The sequence below is a fragment of the Juglans regia genome, chromosome 3 (assembly GCF_001411555.2).
Source record: "Juglans regia cultivar Chandler chromosome 3, Walnut 2.0, whole genome shotgun sequence".
In the NCBI taxonomy this organism is placed as follows: Eukaryota; Viridiplantae; Streptophyta; class Magnoliopsida; order Fagales; family Juglandaceae; genus Juglans; species Juglans regia.
Genome location: NC_049903.1, coordinates 23,786,750 through 23,807,998, shown reverse-complemented (window position 1 = coordinate 23,807,998; position 21,249 = coordinate 23,786,750). Strand labels below are relative to the sequence as shown.

The window sequence follows — 21,249 nt, the reverse complement described above, 5'->3', positions numbered from 1 at the left end:
CTCCGCTCCTTTTGACCGTTAGGTCATTTTAGTCTTTTTCTTTTTCTCATTTTTTTATATTTTTTTTAACATATTTAAATATTTTTAAAAAATAAAAAAAATACACCAATATATCAAAAATTATTTTCTTAATCATTAAGTAAAAAATAAAATAAAATTAAATACACAAACAATCAAACTAAGTGGAAAGTGAGAGGACAAACTAGCATTTTCCACACACACATATATATATATATATATATATATATATCCTCGACATTTTAACTTTGCAGAACCACTATTTGGATTCAAGTAGAATGACATCCAGTACCATGATAAAAAATAAAAAATGGAGCAAGTACACAAATCCATTTCAGTATGTTCTGCCTATTTTAGCATTGCAAGCAAGCAAGCCGGTCCTTAGCCAAACGTTGCAACGAGAAAAGACTTGTAGATGCTCATAAATTTGGCCACAAATGCTGCAAAACCCATCAAAAGAGGCTGGCCAGTTAGCTTATAAAGCAATGCACAATGACTTCCGTCTTTGGTAGTCAATAGATAGGGAAACAAAGAATATATAGAGATATAGATATATCAATAGATAAGGCATTCAGTGATACAAATATAAGGTGGCCCTGTATTTGGTAGTCACACCATGATATGCAGGTATTCATATGAAGCATGCGTTGGCAAGTGCCGAAACCTGTTTACACTAAACCAAAGCATGATTGTGGTTCTCGTAATATAAAAGTAATAATTTTTCGTTTTGACTATTCCCAAAATAGAAATCAGTTCTACACACGACCAATGCTCGAAGAAGATCATTCACACCCAAATAAAAGGTATGCTCTGACGAGCAATAATGTTGAGATCACATAACATTGAATAAAAAGAAAAACATAGCATGTGAACTAGTAAAAGAACACGTGCTGCCCGAGGGAAAATCAGAAAAAAAAAAAAAAAATACTGTGGCTGGCCAGATGCGAATGGAGAACAGATATGAAATAAAATAGTTTACCAGCCGATAAAAAAGCCACGTCTTTACCTCAATAATAACATGCTACTGCTCTCATAATTTTACATAGACTTGTATTTCCATTTTCCCAAAGCCATTTTCACAAGTCCTACCAATATAAGACTTTATCTAAAAACCTAGTCCAAGTTATTTTTTTTTAGCAAAATGTAGGGTACAAGTTCCTATGCATTTACATTTATTCATTTTCAAAATCTGTAGTCATGGGACTCCACAGAATTGTCGAGTTTGAGAAATATACCCTATGATTAAATATAAACATAGACTAAATAAATAAATAAAACCGTGTGCATGTCAAATAATTCTAGCATGAGTTCTTCACTCGATTTGAAATATATCAAGGCTCAACAGAAACAAGTTTTTTTCCCCAAGTAAAACAAGTACAATAGAAAACCTCTCGTGCCTAAGATTATATCATGGAATGTCCAAGGGCTTAACAAGGTAAATAACCACCTACAGATAAAAAATTTGCTTCAAGAGTGGAAGGCGGATATTGTGTGTTTGCAGGAAACCAAGATGGAAAATATTTCAAGCATCATTAGAAATTGTGTGGAGTTGTCTATATGTTGATTGGGTCTTTCTTGTTTTGATAGGTCGTCGGGTGGAGTACTAATTATGCGAGAGAGACGGATGGTGGAAAAAATGGAGTATATCGGGGAATACAGTGTGGCTTGTTCTTTTTAAAATGTGGAGGATAATTTTAGATGGGCTTTTGCTGGAATTTATGGGCCAACCTTGGACAGCAGCAGAAATTCTCTAGGGAAGAGTTGGCTGGGTTACACAGATAGTGGGAACTTCCTTGGTGTATAGGTGGGGACTTTAATATTGTCAGATTCCCAATTAAAAGATCGAGAGATAGCGGGTTGCAGCCAACAATGTCGAATTTCTCGAATTGTATTTTTTAATTGGGTTTGGTGGACTTTCCTCTCATGGGGAGATATTTCTAGTATCGCCGGGGTGGGAATCTCATTATCTGGAGGTATGCCAAAAAAGACTGACTCGCCTATGTTCTGATCATTTCCCTATTTTGTTGGATTGTGGGGGAATTCAAGGAGATACTTTAAATTTGAGAATATGTGGCTAAAAACTAACGGCTTTGTGGAACAGGTTAGGCAATGATGGTCTTCCTATCAAATCCAAAGTACCCCTAGCTTCATTCTGGTAGTTAAGTTGAAAGTTTTGAAAAAAGATTTAAAGTTTTGGGATGCGCAGTCTTTTGGTGATATAGGCAACCGCAAGAAGTCACTATTGGTGGAGCTTCATGAGGTAGAGAGGGCACAAGAGGGATGGGCCCTCTCACCGAAGGAACTGGCTCAGAGAACATAACTAGTCTTAGAACTAGAGAGGGTTACCATATTGGAGGAGAATTCTTGGCAGCAAAAATCTCAGACATTGTGGTTGAAAGAGGGTGATCGCAACACAAAATTTTTTCATAGTGTGGCAAATTCCCATAGGAGAACTAATATCATTAAAATGATGAATATTGACGAAACTGTTTGCACGGAGATCCCTGTTATCCAAGAACATGTTGCTGGTTACTTTGAGCAGTTACTTACCGAGCCAGAGGGATGGAGGCCGAAGATTGATGGGCTAATTTTAATCCATTGAACAACAGAATGTCATTTGGTTAGAGAGACTGTTTGAGAAGGCTGAGGTTCATGAAGTAGTGAGGAAGATGGTTAAAGACAAAGCACCTGGGCCGGAAGGATTTTTTATGGTTTTTTTCCAATCTTGTTGGTAAGTGGTGAAGGAGGACTTAATGACGGTATTTCATTAATTCTTCTCAGTTGGAAAATTTAAGAAAAGTTTCAACCCACTTTTATTGCTCTTATTCCCAAGAAGATTGAGGCATTGGAGGTTAAGGATTACCTGCCCATTAAAATGGGGTGTATAAGATCATTTCCAAGGTGTTTGCAAATCGACTGGGAGGAGTTTTGGGGCAGATAATTACGAAACCCCAAAATGCATTTGTACGGGGAAGACAAATACTTGACTCAGTACTCATCGCCATTGAATGCCTAAAAATCAGGCAATCTGGGTCTTTTGTGCAAGTTGGATATGGAGAAGACCTAAGATTATGTCAATTGGAATTTTTTGTTGTACTTGCTTGGGAGCTGTGGTTTTGGGGGGAGTGGCGCACATGGATTAGGTGGTGCATATCGATGGCGCAATTCTCAATTTTGATGAATGGCTACCTAGTGGGTTTTTTTAACAGCTCTCAAGGTCTAAGGCAAGGGAACCCTTTGTCCCCACTTCTCTTTGTCATAGTCATGGAGGCATGTAGCAAAATGATTTCAGCGATGGTTAATAGTGGGTTTCTAATAGGTTTTTGAGTTGGTGCCATACATCGAGGTACTATTCACATTTCCCATTTGTTGTTTACAGACTATATCCTTATTTTTTGTGAGGCAGAGTTAAATTTCAGGGCATTTCTACTTTGCTTTGAGGCTGTTTTCAGCTTGAAAGTGAATTTATCCAAGTCAGAGTTGGTTCTAGTTGGCAATGTTCGTAACATCTGGCTATTGTTTAACACTCTTGGTTGTAACCTCTTTCCTTATGAATTACCTTGGCCATTCCTCTGGGAGTCGCCTCCAAGGCTAAAACTATTTGAGATGCAGTAATTGAGAAGATTGAATGAAAATTGGCAAGTTGGAAGCGATTGTATCTGTCGAAAAGTGGTAGGATTACTCTAATCAAAAGCACTCTTTACAATCTACCTACTTATTTTTTATCCTTGTTCCCAATTCTTGCAAGTGTGGCGACACGTATTGAGAAATTGCATCATGATTTCCTTCGGAGCGGACTTGGGAATGAATTCAAATTTCGTCTAGTCAATTGGGACAAGATATTCCCCAATCTCTTCTGGTGGTTTGGGAATCAGAAATCTGAGTGTGTTCAACCGGGCTTTACTTGATAAATGGTTTTGGCACTACAATATGAAACATGAAGCTTTATGGAAGTTGGTGATTGATTACAAATATGGAGATTTTGGAGTGTGTGTGTGTGTGTGTGGGGAATGGTGTACTAAGGAGGTAAATGGAGTTTATGGCATAGGTTTATGGAAGCACATTAGATGAGGGTGGAGAGTTTTTGCCTTTCATACTAGAATTGTGATGGGAGAAAGCTCAAGAATTAAATTTTAGCATGACATATGATGTGGAGATCGAGCTCTTAGGGACTTATTCCCCCACAATGTTCATACTTGCACGTGAGAAAGAAGCTTCAATGGAATGTGAGCTTCACTAGGGTGGCCCAAGATTGGGCAATTAGCAATTTTGTAGAATTCTTCCAACTCTTATACTCCATGAGACTGAAGAATCAAGGAGCTGATACGTTGTGGTCGATACCTGCCAGAAAAGGTATTTTTTCAATTCGTTCTTTCTTTAAGGCCCTCACAACCGCAGAATAATCACTTTCCATGGAAAAGAATTTGGAGAAATAAGCCCTCCGAGGGCAGCATTTTTTGCATCGGAAAAATTCTAACGATGGATAATTTACGGAAACACAGGGTGATAGTGGTGGAGTGGTGCTGTATGTGTAGCCAAAGTGATGAGACTATGGACAATCTTCTACTACACTGCGAGATCGCTAGAGCATTATGGGCCAATGCATTTCGACGGGTAGAGCTAGCCTGGGTTATGTCTCCAACAGTGGTCGAACTTCTGGCATGCTGGCTGAACCTCGGTAGTATTCCACAAATCTCAGTTGCGTGGAAGATAATTCCTATCTATATTCTATGGTGATTTGGCAGGAACGAAATGACCGGACATTCGAAGACAGGGAGCGTTCTTTGGAGGAGATTAGATTACTGTTTGTTAGAACTTTGTTTCTTTGGGCCAAAGCTGTAGATTTCAATGGCCTCAATTTTCGTATTTTCTCATTTCTATTTCTTCCTCCTAAATAGGTGTAATCTCTTGTATACCCCTGTGTACTTGGGCTATGCCTATTCGTATTAATATAATATAATTGTTTACCTATCCAAAAAAAAAAACCACTGGTTGAATTAAATATACTTCCTCCGACTGGAAACGCTTCTACAAGCATGACAGACAAGCACCTCAAGTCTAACTAGGCCTAAAAAATCCTACTTAATTGGGGTCCAACTCTTAGAATTCTCTTCCACCCAAATGGTATCAGCTGAAAGCATCTTTCATGCCATTATATAGTTATACTACTCCCTGCCACCTCCATATTTATCATCTCTTCGTTCTTTGTCTACCATATCTTTTCATTTATCTCAATACAACCATTTTCTATCAAAATTAACAAACTAGCGTGGCTCATATAATAGTCATGTTTCTATTAGACTGAACATATCACCTTCAGGATGTAAAATGGTGTAATCAAGATATGCTGTGGTACATATGAGGTACAGAAATCAGGAATTCGAAATGGATAACACAACATAAAATAATATAACTGCAACAAAGTAAAGATTGCACTTTGTAAAACCCCACAAATAACTAGTAGATAGCAAAGAGAAATTTTAACATAATGTCTAAGGACAAAAAATTTGAACTCTCGTGAACATTCAGCACAAGTCACATAATTAAATGCTAAAAGCGGAGTAGGACTGTTCTGCATGTATATGTACTGAATTTACAAAGCTTATATGCAAACAACTTGCGCTTCAACATGGCTTCAATCCATATAGTGAGGATGAAACCTCTAAAAATATTTTTTCTAAGCTGGACTATAATGTTCAGAATAGAAAATGAAACATACAAGGATTTGGAGCATAAATTTTAGCATCTTTAAATCATTTTGTTTATAGAATTTGCAAAGTACAGAAACAGAGCATAAAAGTGGAACAAGCATTTAAAACATTGTCTATGCTTTTGTGTGGCTTCATTATTTCAAACAGTTACAAACTTACAACAGTCAAGTACCTTCAATGTGAAATATGGCTTTCTGTCCAAGACGCATCCTATGTTCCTGTAGGAAATTATACAGATGGATTAATAAATGCCTTGTTTTCACTCAGTATATAGTTGAGATCAGATAGATAGTGTATGTCTGTATGTGTGTGCGTGCGTTTCTGTGCAGAATTATACAGAACACAAGGGCATCGCATATATAGAGCCTTATTTGACCGCTTAATGCAAACAAGACTTATATGGAAGATATAACCTGAAACAGAAAAGATATTAGCTTACATAATATGCAGCCCAATGGCAAACCTCATGTTTTAGTTCCACATCCAATTTCTTCAACAATTCATAGAGCAGCCTCTGAGCCATCAAAAAATAAGTAATAAGAACTCAATTCAAATAGAAAACGTAAAAATTACAATAACAACATGAAAGGAGCCTTGACCTTCAGGATGATCTCTGGAGGAATACAATTAACAAGTAGCTCATACAACTTCCCTCGAACCTGGAACAGCCTAAAGCATATGGAGAAATGCATAACTAAATGGTTTGAAGTAGCATGCATACCCAAGGAAATGCAGGTACCACTTGCATAACTATAAAATTGATTTGGAATGCAAAGAAAGAAATCATCCATCCTAGCTATTAGTATGTTCAAATTGGTAAGATGCTATTGATAAAAATTTGAATAGATTAGAAACTGCATATGAACTCTCGAAAACAAGATGGAATGTGTCGAATGCTTCCATGAACTACACAGTGAACATGCCACTGGTCCTATCCTCTCCAAACAATCAATTATCTCCCTCCAAGGGAATAAGGGTATTGTAAAAACCAACCACGACAAACCCGACTTTCAAGTCATCTAAACTCTAATGTTAGTGGTGAAGAAATAGGAAGTCTGACCATAAATAAAAACCTAATACTCTACAGTGTTACCAAGTTTTAGATTACAAATGATGGGGGCAATGCATTTCCGTTGTGTGTGTACATATCTAAACAGCAAAAGTCATTTCTGTTTCGTAGTTTCTGCTTGAATTTACATAAAATCTTTTGACACATGATTAATAAGATATATGACTTCTCAATCATGAATGGTCATTTCAAACACGATTATCATAAAGTTCCCCTAATTTTGTACAAAACTCATCATTTATAAAGGCATTTCACCACTGAGATGGACCAATTGTAGGAGGTATTTAACGACAATAAAGGGGAACAAGCCTCTTATTTTATTCATTTGATATGGACAGTTTCAGCTTTCAAGGTTAACTAATATGCTGGTTTGGAGGATCTGTATATAAGAAAGAAAGATAATGGTAAAGGGTCTTAGGGCTAACATTTACAATGAGCCAAACACACAATTCTAGTGGGCACACCAAACAATCAAAATCAGCCAGCCCAATCACAATCCTAGCTCGCAATGGGTTGAACTCCAAAACCTCAACTTCAAAAGAATGAGGAGCACCACTACACCACAAGCTATTGACATGTGAAGTGTATAAAGGTGGAAAGCTAGTGGTGAGACTAAAAGCCTGCATATCAACTCCACAAGTTTAGCCTCTGAAAAGTGATTGCTAAGAAATACTAATTACAAGTATAGGAGGGATTGGGCATAGTATGCGTTAAAAGTATGACAATGATAATCAAGGATGTCTGACATAAAATGAACAAAAGGTGATTAACTTACACCTACATGACACTGAAATGGATGCAATTTGATGGTGAAATGTGACATCTAAACCTAATTTTCTGAGTGACAATAAAGGACAACTGCATTACTGTGTAATCAATAAAATTGGAATGATAGAATGAAATTTCTTCCATGATAGCACCAAAGATCATACTAGTGCCAGATGCAACTCGCCATGCTAATTAAAATGAAAACATTGAGTATTATTTAGGGAAAACATTGAAGAAACATAAAGGGGCAATGACAAAGGTACTGACAACGATAGGTATAACATTTAGATCTTCACTATACTGTTATAACATTACAATACACTACAATTCATATAGGTCAAACCTTTTAGGACTCTGCTCCTTCATTATGTCAGATGCTATTTCAGCAACATACTCCTCCCAATCCATTGGGGGTATTACTTGTTTGCTTGTAAAAGGATACCTATATCCAAGTCACATTAGAAAGTTACAGAACAGCTATCAGAAACTTTGTGGTGCTATATTTATAAGGTGTGTATTTGAGGAAAAAATGATGAAGAATAGCAAGAAATCAACAAGGATCAATGAGTGGCATTATGGAACCCAACTGTTGGACACGACAAGTCTCAAATGACAATATGGCTCTCCTTAGACTTCGATTTGACTTTTCTGCTATTCGAGCAGCAAATCCAGATGGAAGTTGCAGTCCTTCTTTGTTCCCAATAAATTCTAATACCTTAGCAATCTAGAAAAAATGAAGGTCACATTAAATTATTAGATGAGACATAATAAACAATATAATTAATGTTGTTAGCACCCTGACCTATTTCAACTTCCTTTGTCTTTCCCAAGAAAAAGAAGGCACTACATAATATTTCATAAGATCAATTCCACAAATTGAAAGCCAAAGAGTTCAAAGATGAGATTCATCCAAGGAACAGAATTTGCCATGATCAAGGACCTCAAAACATTTTTATTGCTTATGTCTGCTTGATGGTAGTTTCAACTTCTCTTGAAAGTAGTGAAGCCATCTTTATCAGTGATCACTCCCTATTTTACTTTACAAATTTAAATCCTAGCATGTCCAAGTTTTGTCAAGCCTACCAGAGCAATTATCAGAAATATATCAGACTCAACAAGGGCGGATTTTGGCTTTTATCAGTCCATAGGAAGCAAAGATAGTTATTTGAGTTAAGATACAGATCATAGTGTGAAGCTATAAAATAACTCAAAAGCCAATTCCATTGGCTATTTTCCCAATGACTTGTGTAGATGATAATTGAAGAACGCGTGCTGAGAGATTATTCATTTCTCAGGAGATATGAATGAAGTTGCAAATGCTAACACCATCCAGTATTGTTAAAAGACTAGGCACAAACGCCATCTACAGCCTAGACACAAAGCGCAATTGCATGCGTGCATATTTTAAAAATTAATGTATCATAACAAAAAAAAAATTCCACAAAAAACAATGAAAAAAAGGCTTAACAAGCAAGATGGTAACATATTTAGCCTATTAACTCAATTTATTTTTTTGATAAGTAATTATTAACTCAACTTATTAAAGTAATGCAACATAAAAATCATGTAATCAACTAATTACATAGATTTAGGAACTTTTGGGCAAACACCGTTGTGCTATGGGGTACTTAGGTTTAAGATCCTGTAATTTTATTTTTTTTTAGAATTAACCACAGGTGCTATGACTTATGAGTTAATTAGTAACACCCCGAACCTTCAAGTTTCTAGACTAAGAAAGTTACGGTTACACTAGGATTAGGGTTTCCAGTTTTAGAAAGTAAGTTTGACTTAGCCCAACAAATGAGCCCAAGCCCATCTCGAGCCCATTAAGATCAAGGGAGGGCGAGCAAGCCCAAGCACTATGCTCCTAATCCAAGCACAACTCCTAATACAAACACAATTTCTAGTTCAAGCATGACTCCTAATCTAATGACAACTCCTAGTTTAACCATAACTCCTAGTTTAAATGCAACTCCTAGTTTATTTGCAACCTCTAATCTAATCAAGACTCCTAAGGAAATAACATCTCCTAGCCCTATCTGAAAATCCTAAAGTTAGGTTTGGATAGTGAGTTGAGATGAGGAGAGTTGAAAATTAAATAAAATATTGTTAGAATATTATTTTTTAATATTATTCTAACAATATTTTATCAGATAACTTTTTGTGGGCTTTTGCAGGTGTCTATGGTCCAAACTTAGACAACAACAGGAGTTTATTATGGGAAAAATTAGCTGGAGTATATAGCTGGTGGAACCTCCCTTGGTGTATTGGGAGAGATTTTAATGTTACAAGATTCCCAAGCAAATGTTCGGGGAATAGAAGATTATGGCCAGCAATGACAAAGTTTTCGGAGTGCATATTTGACTTGAATTTCGTGGATTTGCCTTTAGCAAGGTGCTCAGTCACGTGGTCTAATAATCAGACTTGGTCTCGACTAGATCGTTTCTTAATATCACCAGAATGGGAGTCACTTTCCAGATGTATAGCAAAATCGAATGCCTCTTCTTTGTTTGGATCATTGGCCTATCATGCTTGATTGTGGTGGTCTACAAAGAAGGAGACGATATTTCAAATTTGAAAACATGTGGCTGAAATCAGAAAGTTTTGTAGAAAGGGTGAGGCAATGGTGGTCCTCGTATCAGATTCATGGTACCCCTAGCTTCATCTTAGAGGGTAAACTGAAAGCACTAAAAAAATATTTGAAGTTTTGGAATATGCAGTCTTTTGGTGATATAGGGGTGTAAGAAAAGTAAGGTGATGGAGATCTAAGCGTTAGAGAGACTACATGAAAATCGGCCTCTTATACAGGAAGAATTAGAACTAAAGACAAGTTTGGTTGCAGACCTGGAAAGAATTATATTATTAGAAGAGATATCATGGCGGCAAAAGTCGAGAGCCTTATGGCTAAGGGAAGGAGATCGAAGTACTAAACTTTTTCATAGAGTTGCCAACTCCCATAGGAGAAACAACAACATTGAGATGCTGAAAATTGACGGGGTTGAGTGTCGTGAAGAGCAGGTAATCCATAATCATGTAGTTGATTTCTTTGAGCAACTACTAACCGAGCAGGCGGGATGGCGACCTACCTTATGAAGGTGTTTCAAGAGCTTTTCTTGGTTGGTAAACTTGAGAAAAGCCTTAACACCACCTTTCTTGCGTTGATACCAAAAAAGGTGGAGGCTACGGAGATTAAGGAGTTCCGGCCCATAAGCTTAGTGAATGGGGTATATAAGATCATTTCTAAAGTGCTTGTGAACCGACTAAGTGAGGTTATGGGAAAGATCATTACAAAACCCCAAAATGCTTTTGTAAAAGGAAGATAGATTCTAGAAGCGGTTCTTATTGCCAATGAATGTCTGGATAGTAGAATGAAGGCTGGCACAACAGGGATCATTTGCAAGCTCGACATGGAGAAGGCCTATGATCATGTTAACTAGGATTTTCTTCTCTATCTCCTTTGGGAGGTATGGTTTTGGGGAGAAGTGGCAGTCATGGATCCGTTGGTGCATATCAACGGCAAAATTCTCAGTGTTGATAAATAATATTCCAGCCGGTTTTTTTCATAGCACACGAGGCCTACGACAAGGAGATCCGTTGTCGCCATTGCTGTTTGTTATTGTGATGGAGGTGCTTAGCAGGATGACTTCGGCTTTGGTTACTAATGACTTTGTGGATGGCTTCTCAATTGGAACCCCAGAGAGGAGAATCATTAACATATCTCATTTGTTGTTTGTAGACGATACTCTTATCTTTTGTGAGACTGATCTTAATCAGATCCGAGCACTGAAGGTCTTGCTCCTTTACTTTGAAGCAGTATCCGGTTTAAGAGTGAACATTGACAAATCAGAGATGGTGCCAATTGGAAGAGTTCTCTATTTACGACAGCTAGCCAATACACTGGGGTGTAAGATAGCTTCACTTCCTATGACTTGGGTCTCCCGTTGGGAGCTCCCTCAAGAGCATCCTCTTTATGGAACGATGTGATTGAAAAAATAAAGCAAAGACTAACAGGATGGAAAAGGATGTATTTGTTGAAAGGCGGTAAGATTACTTTGATTAAAAGTACCTTATCCAACTTACCAACGTATTTTTTATCATTGTTCCCTATACCTGCAAGTATGACATCTCAAATTGAGAAACTCCAACGGGATTTCTTGTGGAGTGGAGTAAGTGAGGAGTTCAAGTTTCACGTAGTCAAGTGGGAGACGATATGTCGCCCCATTTCTAATGGTGGATTGGGCATCAGAAATATGAGGATTTTCAACTGGGCGTTACTTGGCAAATGGCTGTGGAGATATCATAAGGAACTAGAAGCCCTATGAAAGTTGGTGATTGAGAGCATATATGAAGGCTTATTTTGGGGGGGTTGGTGCACTAAAGAAGTAAGAGGGGCGCATGGAGTGGGATTGTGGAAACGCATTAGAAGAGGATGGGAGGTCTTGAATCGACACACTTGACTTCAGTTGGGAGAGGGGTCCAGAATTAAATTCCGGAGAGATACTTGGTATAATAATAGTACTTTACAAGAGGTATTTCCATCACTTTTCCATTTTGCAAATGATAAAGATGTATCAGTGGCGGAAGTCATGGAAAGATTAGGGGAGCAAATCCACTGGAACATCATTTTTAGTAGGGCGGCATAAGACTGGGAAATGAATAGTTTTGCAGATTTTTACAGCCTCTTGTACTCCAAAAACCCGAGCAATCAGCAAGAAGATGTATTGTGGTGGATACCCACTGGTAAAGGGGTATTCTCGGTTCGTTCCTATTATAAGGCTCTCACACAAGAACCCAATATTCAGTTCCCGTTGAGGAGGCTTTGGAGACATAAGGCTCCTCCCAAAGTAGCTTTTTTTGTGTGGACAGCCTCATTGGGAAAGATTCTCACAACCGATAACCTAAGGAAACGAAGGGGTAATTATTATAGATTGGTGTTGTATGTGTAGAGAAGGGGGCAAGTCTATAAATCATCTTTTACTTCATTGTGAGACAGCTAGGGTATTATGGTACGAGGTGTTCAATAGATTAAACTTGGCTTGGGTTATGCCGGAGACGGTGGTGGCAATGCTGGCAAGCTGGACAAATCTAGGAGGTGTACAACAGATTAAAGTTATTTGGAAGATGATCCCTATATGCATTATATCATGTTTGTGGTAGGAACGTAATGACTGGACGTTTGAAGACAAGGAGAGATCGATGGAGGAGCTTAAAGATTTATTTTTTAGAACACTATGTACATGGGCCATTGCTATTGGTTTCAATGGCATGAACTTACATGATTTTCTTCTCTATAATGCGCATACCTAGCCTAGGGGCTGCTTTTTGTTTCTTTTTTAGAACTCTGTACATGGTTTTGCCTATTCTTTGATCAAGATAATTTGTTTACTTATAAAAAAAAATATTATTATTGTTTTGGAACTTGAAAAGTTGAATTATTTATTGTATTTTGTGTGAAAATTTGTGAAAGTTATAATGATGAGATGAGATGGGTTGAGATTAACTCTCAATCCAAACCAAGCCTAAGATAGACCTAGTGTACATCAAAACCCTAAGACCGCATTTGGTTGCAAGACTCAACTGAGCTCAGTCTAATTTTAAGTTGAGTCTAATATCCACACTCAACTCTCAAATTACTAAACTCATCTCAACTCAAAAACCTCATTACATGTGGGACCCACAACCTTTTTCAAGTTCCCATAAAAAGTACTAAACTCATTTTAAAATTCAAACACATTTTAAACTCAATTTAGATGGGCCCCACATAACTCACTCCACTACTCAACTCACTACTATTCATAAAGAGCTGATCTCAGCTCAACATCCAAACGCAGCCTAAATGTTCTAGCCCTAGTTGAAAACCCTTGGATTGACTTAGTCCAAGTCAAGAACCCTAGCACTAGCCAAAAACCCTAGGATGACAAAGACACCAAGCATGTTTCAGATTCCCCCAAGGCAAAACACTAGAAGTCTTATCTCACTTGGACTTGCGTCCCACATACTCTATATATAGACCCTAAACTTGGCGCACGCACACACACACTTCGCCCCTTGCTCTCTCTACAATTCAAGCCACACCCTATTCACTTCACAAACCACACATTCGGCAACCACCATCAAGCCTACCCACGCCGTGCATCACCCCACTCCATAGGTAATAAGTTTCTCTTGTATTTTCTCACACCATCACACACACATGCATGTCACGGGTTAGCAACCCCTACCCGAACACGTACACACATATGTTTAGATTAGTCACCATATACCCGAGCACTCACAAACACAAGTCACGGGTTTAACCACACCATAGCCGAGCACACCACCATCCAAAACTACACCACCCTCACGGCATCATGACCCTCAACCACACATTCATTGTATGTCCCAACCATCAAGGCATGTTAGAGTACCCTAGGCCAACCACAAGCCAAGGAGAATTAGGGTTTTGCAACCCCAAGCCTCTCGGCCTCCCCATCCATGTTAGGTCTCAATTTGCCCTAGGTAAACTCCCACTCCACTAGATGCATTAAAACCCTAAGCATGTTATGATATATTAGTGTAAGTAGAGAAAGAAAGAGAGAGTCACATAGTACACGACCTAGACCAAGCAAGCATGGCTCGGCTAAGTCCCAAACTAAGAATGCTTTAAGCCCCAAATAGAGAATGATACAAGCCCTCAAAACCGAGCATATCATGAGCCCTAGACCCAAGTATGTCACAAGACCTAAGCCAAGCATGTCACAAGTTATAAGCCCTAAGTAAGTATGGTATAAGCATGAAACTGAGCATGCCATAGCATAGCATTGAGTAGACATAGCGATAGGGAAGGAATAGAGACAACTGCGAGATCCATGCATAGATCCATACATGAAGCATAATGCATATAATGATTTAGAAAGTCTACATGATTCCTTAAATTATTATAGGTTCGATTGAAATATTAGGAGAAACAAAAGATTAGCTTAAATTGCATAAGGATTGAGGTAAGTGACTATGATCATGTTCTTCTACAAAAGTATAGTAAACTGTAAGAGTTCTTTTGCAAAAGTGTATATATATATATGTAGTACATGTTTTCAAAAGTATATATGTATTTATAAGCCCTTCTTTAAGAGCCCCTTCTTATGAACCCAATGTATTATGATGATAGATGCTCTATGATTTTAGAACTACATGACTGATGTATGACTGAATACTATATCGCATGACTGTTTAGGAAAGATAAGGTGAAGGTTAAGGTAAAAGTTAATGTAAAGAGAAGAGAAAGAAGGTATGAATGCATGTGTTTGATGAGGTTAACAAATTGGCCATATAAGGTTAGGGATAGTACCATGAGATTGGGACGGATGGCAACGTCAGAATGTATCACTGGCAGTGTGCACCTAGTGATGACCTATTCCCGAGATTCGATTCTTAAGCCGGTCGCTCCAGGAAGAACCATTGATCGTGAGGGTTGCCAACCCTAACACATGGGGGTTAACAATGTAACGGCCATAATGATGAGGTTAAGGTAACGAATGATTAATGATGTTAAGGAAGATTGATTTTTTTTTTTATAAGTAAACTATTATATTAATATTAATATGAATAGGCATAACCCAAGTACACAAGGGGGTATACAAAAGGTAACACCTATTTAGGAAGAAGAAATAGAAGCAAGGAAATCATGAAAAGCGAGGCCATTGAAATCTTCAGCTTTGGCCCAAGAAAACAAAGTTCTAACAAAAAGTAATCTAATCTCCTCCCATGAACGCTCCCTATCTTCGAACATCTTGCATTTCGTTCTTGTCAGATGCACCAAAGAATACATATAGGAATCATCTTACACACAGCTGAGATTTGTGGAATACCATGTAGGTTCGTCCAACATGTTAGAAGTTTGACCACTGTTGTAGGCATAACCCAAGCAAGCTCTACCCATTTGAATACATCGTCCCATAACAGTCTAGCAACCTCACAAGTATTAGGAAAGATTAATACTTATGCTTGAAGATGAGGTAAAAGAAAGTTTCTTGAATGCTTTATGATATTTATGTTTGATTTATGCTTGAAGTTGAGTTTTTCTAAAGAACAATGTTATAAATGAAAACCCCATGAAGGTGAGGAAGAATTAGAGGATGCTGCAGGCGAGGATGTTGTCTAGGGAGTTGACATTGACAATGAGGCTTGAGGCGTTGAGAGAGGATTTAGATTTTACCTTTACCATTAAATGATTTATGCTTGTGCAATGCCTATCACAAATTAGTCTATCATATTTAAATAAGTGTTATTGAATAAGATGTTTATTTTTTAGACATTTCTTTTATTAAAATATTTAGTGAAGACTTTATTTATGGGATCTTTTATACCTGGTGCAAAGAATGAATGTTTTAGTGTTAGTAGCATCAGACTCTAACTCAACGAGACTTAGAGGGATAGGGTGTTACATAATTAGAAAGATCCCTTTGTTAGTTTTTTCATCCATCAACATTAATCAAAAAACATATAACAAATTCACAAATTGCCCCATTTCAACTTTAACTTTTCTAAAAATTTAGTTTTTTTTTTAAATAATAATAAATAAACTTTTAATAGTAAAATCATTTTTTATTTAAATATCAAAATTAGAAGGAAAAGAAAATCAGAATGCCCTCCATGGGAGTGGCCCCAACCACATGGTGGGCAAACTTTACTTCTTTTTTTTTTTTATCAGTAAATAGGAATTTTATTAAAATTAGGTGAAGCCAAGTACACGGGGGACATAAACAAGAACCACACCTATGCATGACTATCTAAAGATACAAGAAAATCATGTACGTTCATGCCATTAAAGTCTATTACAATAGACCAATGGAAAACTTTACTTAAAGATAACGTATTATTTTTTTTTTTTTTGACATTTCAAAAGATAACGTATTATATAATTTTCTTGTGCTTTATTTGGGTTATTATTTCAAGTTCAAGGCATATGCATCACAATGACATTATGTGGAGCTATGGTATGTAAATGATCTTCAATTTCATCTGAGTACTCGAGAATATTTGTTTACATCATTTTCTGGGCCTTAAAATGATGTTTTATATATATATATATATATATACACACACATACACACAAACACATATATTTTTAAATTATAGAAGCACAGTTTTTTTGAGCATAAGCTCACACAAAAAGTCCCAAAACACAGTTTATATTTGTAAATGTGATTCACTTTTTATAAGCGAAGAGCTTTGGCATTGGTGCTCTGCACTTAAGCGTGCTTTTAACAACACTGACACCACCATAATACAGGAGAACAGCATGTCAAGAGAATAAAACAAAAAAGCAAGGATCAGGAATAAATTAGCAATCAGTATCTGCTATAAATAGTATATTATGGTGCCATCCTCACCATCTAAACTATAAAGATAATAAATGCTGAAATCATTAAGATTCCAGTATACTATTTGTATATCGGTTAGGGGGAAAGCTTTTGGTTCCCCTTAAGCACCAGCTTTTGTAATGCTCTATAGATCACAGATAACTTCCCATCTCATGGCTAGCGAGTTCATGTTGGTTCTCAGTCATAACATGTAATTGAATTGCATTCTTCCATAAAATTGAATTGCATGAAATATGACTGCTAAACATTCTCAGCATCAATGGTTGTTTATTGTACTAGAGTAACCACTCCCACCACAAATTTTTTAAAGCACTTGCTTGACGCCTAGGACATCATTGATGCATAATGTTTGGTGTTGTATACGCTTTTCAAATATCATGAATTAGAAATTTTGGTACGTAATGTATACGATTTTCAAACATTATTGATGCATAATGTTCAGTAACAATTTTGTAGTTGACAGAGAAAAAGATTCACAAGTGATTTTCATAAAGCTAATATTGCTCATTATAATAATATAATTTAATGTGGCACAGCATAGCACAAGAACTTCTTTGGGGTAGCTGGTGATTCAAAACTAGATAGCAACTTGCATAAAATTCCCCTACCACAATGCTATCTTGATCTGTAATAACTTTTTCCAAGAAAGTTAAATACTTGGAATGTACAAACTTTAAAACTTTGAAAGAAATGATTTAACCATGCAAAAAATAGTAGCTAACATTTGTTAAAGGTCCTTGTCAAGGTACTAATGAACCATGAAAAAACATAAAGAAATTTCCTAAACCCAATTCCACCCAATCATAAATGGAATGCATTTGTGTCTGTGTTGACAATGTAAAATAACCTAACGTTTTATTTCTATTGAAATGTACAGTCAGTTCCAATGCACATTACTGATCCAGAATAATTATTCATTCAGAAATAATTAGGCAGAAAAAAAATCTTTAACCTCTTCTTCTGTTGGTGCATTTATTTGAACATTCAAGCAGCGGGATCGGATTGCTTCAGTAACCTTTGATGAACTGTTGCAGCATAGTATCAGCCGGCAATAAGAACTATATTTCTCCATAGTTCTTCTGAGTGAATGTTGAGCTTCTCTTGAAAGTTTGTCTACCTCATTCAGCACTAATACTGACAATACACAAGAAGAGATGTCATAAGAAATAAAAGTTACAAAGAGAGTTGTGAGAAGGGAACGCAAGCATCTTTTCACTGCTATCTTAATTTCATTGTTAATCTTAACAAGCTTCATCATTTCAAACCACTCAACCAAAAGGGGAAAAGAAACTGGAAGGACAGGAAAATAGGAGAAAAAAGCTTGCCTGTTAGGCATTATCATAAAAAAAAATTGACTAGTTATATAAATAACCTTGAGGTGAACAATCAATTTTTAAGATTGGGAGTAGAAAAAAAGTTTTCTTTATTTTTTATATTTTGTACGGTGTTTGTTTCCTGTGGACTTGAGGTATGCCACCTTTCTTGCCTTTTTTTCCCCTAATACATCTTATTACTTTTCAAGAAGAAAGGATTGAGAGGATATACCAAATTATTTTCTTATCTTGTGGACATTGACTTGACTTCTTTGACTTGCTTATAGATTGTACCAATTGCAGACAAAAATTAAAAAGGCATCCAATAGCAAGATTTTTTATTAAAGCATGAAATGTATGCGCAATGAGTGCTACTGACAGGTATCATACTTTTGAATTTCTTTCAACTAAAGAATTTCTATCATCTAGAACAATCAGGATATTTATAGAAGAAAAAACAAAGGGCAATGCTTCTGGCAGAAAAATGCTCTGGGTTGGTGTAACTGCTCATTGGTCAAATCAATCATAGTTACGAATTGATCCATTTGATGCATTTGCCATTAAACACTAGGCTACATGTTAATTGCTTTCAACCTTCACAATAGAGAATCAAAATGAAATAATTTTTAATTTCTCAAGATGTCAGAAACGAAATCTGATGTTGAAAGATGTATGTACAAAGTAGCAATCAGCATATGTCAAATAATGAAAAATAAAATTCATCTTGATTCACCTTTGAAGCCTTTCTTTCCTTTTGTGTCAATAGGTCTATTTTTTGCTATTTCTTTGATTATTTCCTGAACTATATATCTGTCTTGAAACCCCGCATCACTGGGATTCAGCTCCACATGGTTGGTGCTTGACAATGTAGTAAGCTCTATATCAAGAGTTCTACTTCCAGCCTGAAACAAGATCATTGAAAGATCTATTAATATTAACCCTTCACCATTTGGCCAAAAATGCAGAGGATTGAATCAACCATCAACTATTTGCACCACAAATGCCGAAACCTCTGTATCAGTAATTGCAAGTTGAGTGAAGGCAATAGCAGAGACTACAATGGACCTTATAAAGAACATAAAGAAATTCAGGACTGATTCCTTTGGGTAAAAGGCATAGAATCTACAAAATACTGAGTTCTTGTCATTTTACTCAAAAAAGAACTAAGAAATTTGTGCTCTAAAATGCAATTAAAAGACTAGAGAAATTTATTCTGATCGATATTCTTTCCAAAAATCTGTCCCTAGAGTGAAAAATATAAACACAATAGGAAATGAAAGAAACTAACTACAAAGAAATAACAAGCTTATCCACTCTATGTAAAAATTGATTTATCTAGAAATGTATGGTGCCATATGCTCCATTAAAATGATGAAAAGCGAAAAAACAAAAAAAAAGAAACAAACAAACAAACCATCGCCACAGAATTTTTTTTTTTTTTTTTTTTTTTTTAAATACAAACCACTCTATCACAATTTTTTTTTTTGATGGGCGATCACAACTTTTTGTTATATACAAACCACACCATCACAATTTTATACAAACCATTCCAGCAGAACTAGAAATAATATTCCATATTCCAAACAAAGCATGAGAGAAAGGGAAAACAAAGCATTCCAGATAGTGCAACTATTCAATAAAGTATGAGTGTCATGTTTCAGCATGTTGTATGACTTTACCGTTTTTAAAAAGGGGTAATTCACAAAAGCATAAATTATAAATAATCTCATTAATTTCACCAAGATGAGTAGTTTTCCGTGCTCCAAATAAGTATCAAGTATATTAACTAGGATAGGAAAAGCTTACATCAACTTTCCATGTCTTATTCTCCACCTTCACCTGCAACCCAAACGAAGATAAATTTTAAAAAATCTAGCACAAGTTACCAAGTCAACAAAAAAGAGCCTCAGAAAAGAGAAAAATTCTGCTTTATAATTTTTTCCCACATTTTCTCGGCAACCAAACGAAGTAAACCCGATTGGAAAATTTTTATAACCCAACCAACGTAAGACCCAAAACAAAAACAACAATTCAAAACGGAATAAGATAGGACAGACGGAACCTTCTCAGCGCCAGGGCCGAACATCTGACGAAGAAGGGCCATGATTAGGGTTTTTTTGCCGGAGCCGGGTGGGCCATAGAAGAGCAAATGCGGGCAGTCCTGCTCCGTGACCTGTTGTGTTCATTGACATGTATTTTACGGAAGAAATTTACAAAATTCACAGCTTAGGGAACAAATTGAAACCATAAAAAAGAAGAGAAATTGATGGGCGTACCAGTTTCTTGAGGTTTTGGGCAATGACTTGGTGGACCATGACCTGGTCTAAGGTCTTGGGTCTGTACTTGTCCACCCACAACATCTTTCTATTCAGAACTGCGGCTTCGAGGAGTAGAGTAGGGGAAGGGAGATACTTGACAGTGTATGGAGATATAATGGGAAGGGTGACTTGGAAAAAAAAATATTGGGAAGTGGCAAAAGTGGCGGGAAAGGTTGGAAGGGTTGAGCTTGAGCTCCATCTTTTTTTTTTTCCTTTTTTTTTTTTTTTTTCAAAAAGCCCCATCCACTTTTAAATGGACTGCCACTAAACCAATTACTAGACTTGTCGTTTATTTAGTCCTCATGACGCGGCACTGTCACGTATTTTATTAAGAAAAATATAAAATAATTATATTTATATTAAGAGAAAAGCTTAGAATCGGTTGGGCATTTACTTATTTTTATACCGACCAATAGGAACTCAACACATATGAGATTTATTTCACTTAAATGAATCTAGCTTATTGAATAAGTTGTATTCCTTTCACTCTCATCTCCCCTGTAGACTTCTAGTCACCATCTATTTCCAATCTGGTTGTTTTGGTTTATTTTTTCATTGGGAATCCAAGACTAAAGGAAGGATAGATAAAAAAAAGTTAAAAAGAAAGAGAGAAATTGTATAAGAAAAAGAAGAATCCACACACAGAACATAACTTTAACAAGTGAAAGATTTGGGATCTCTTGTTTTGGT

At 36.5% G+C, this 21,249-nt stretch overlaps 1 protein-coding gene across 1 annotated transcript; it reads right to left on the bottom strand.

Moving 5' to 3' along the window:
• Nucleotides 1–224: 224 nt before the first annotated feature.
• On the bottom strand, nt 225–20,740 carry LOC109000861 (replication factor C subunit 3). The gene is made up of 11 exons (XM_018977875.2): nt 20,518–20,740; nt 20,304–20,414; nt 20,048–20,080; nt 18,975–19,143; nt 17,881–18,062; nt 8,154–8,290; nt 7,910–8,008; nt 6,329–6,398; nt 6,169–6,243; nt 5,902–5,947; nt 225–458 (listed from the first exon to the last, which is right to left on the bottom strand). Exons 1-11 carry the CDS (start codon nt 20,599–20,601, stop codon nt 400–402), a joined length of 1,065 nt encoding a protein of 354 aa, XP_018833420.1. The 5' UTR covers nt 20,602–20,740; the 3' UTR covers nt 225–399.
• Nucleotides 20,741–21,249: the final 509 nt, after the last annotated feature.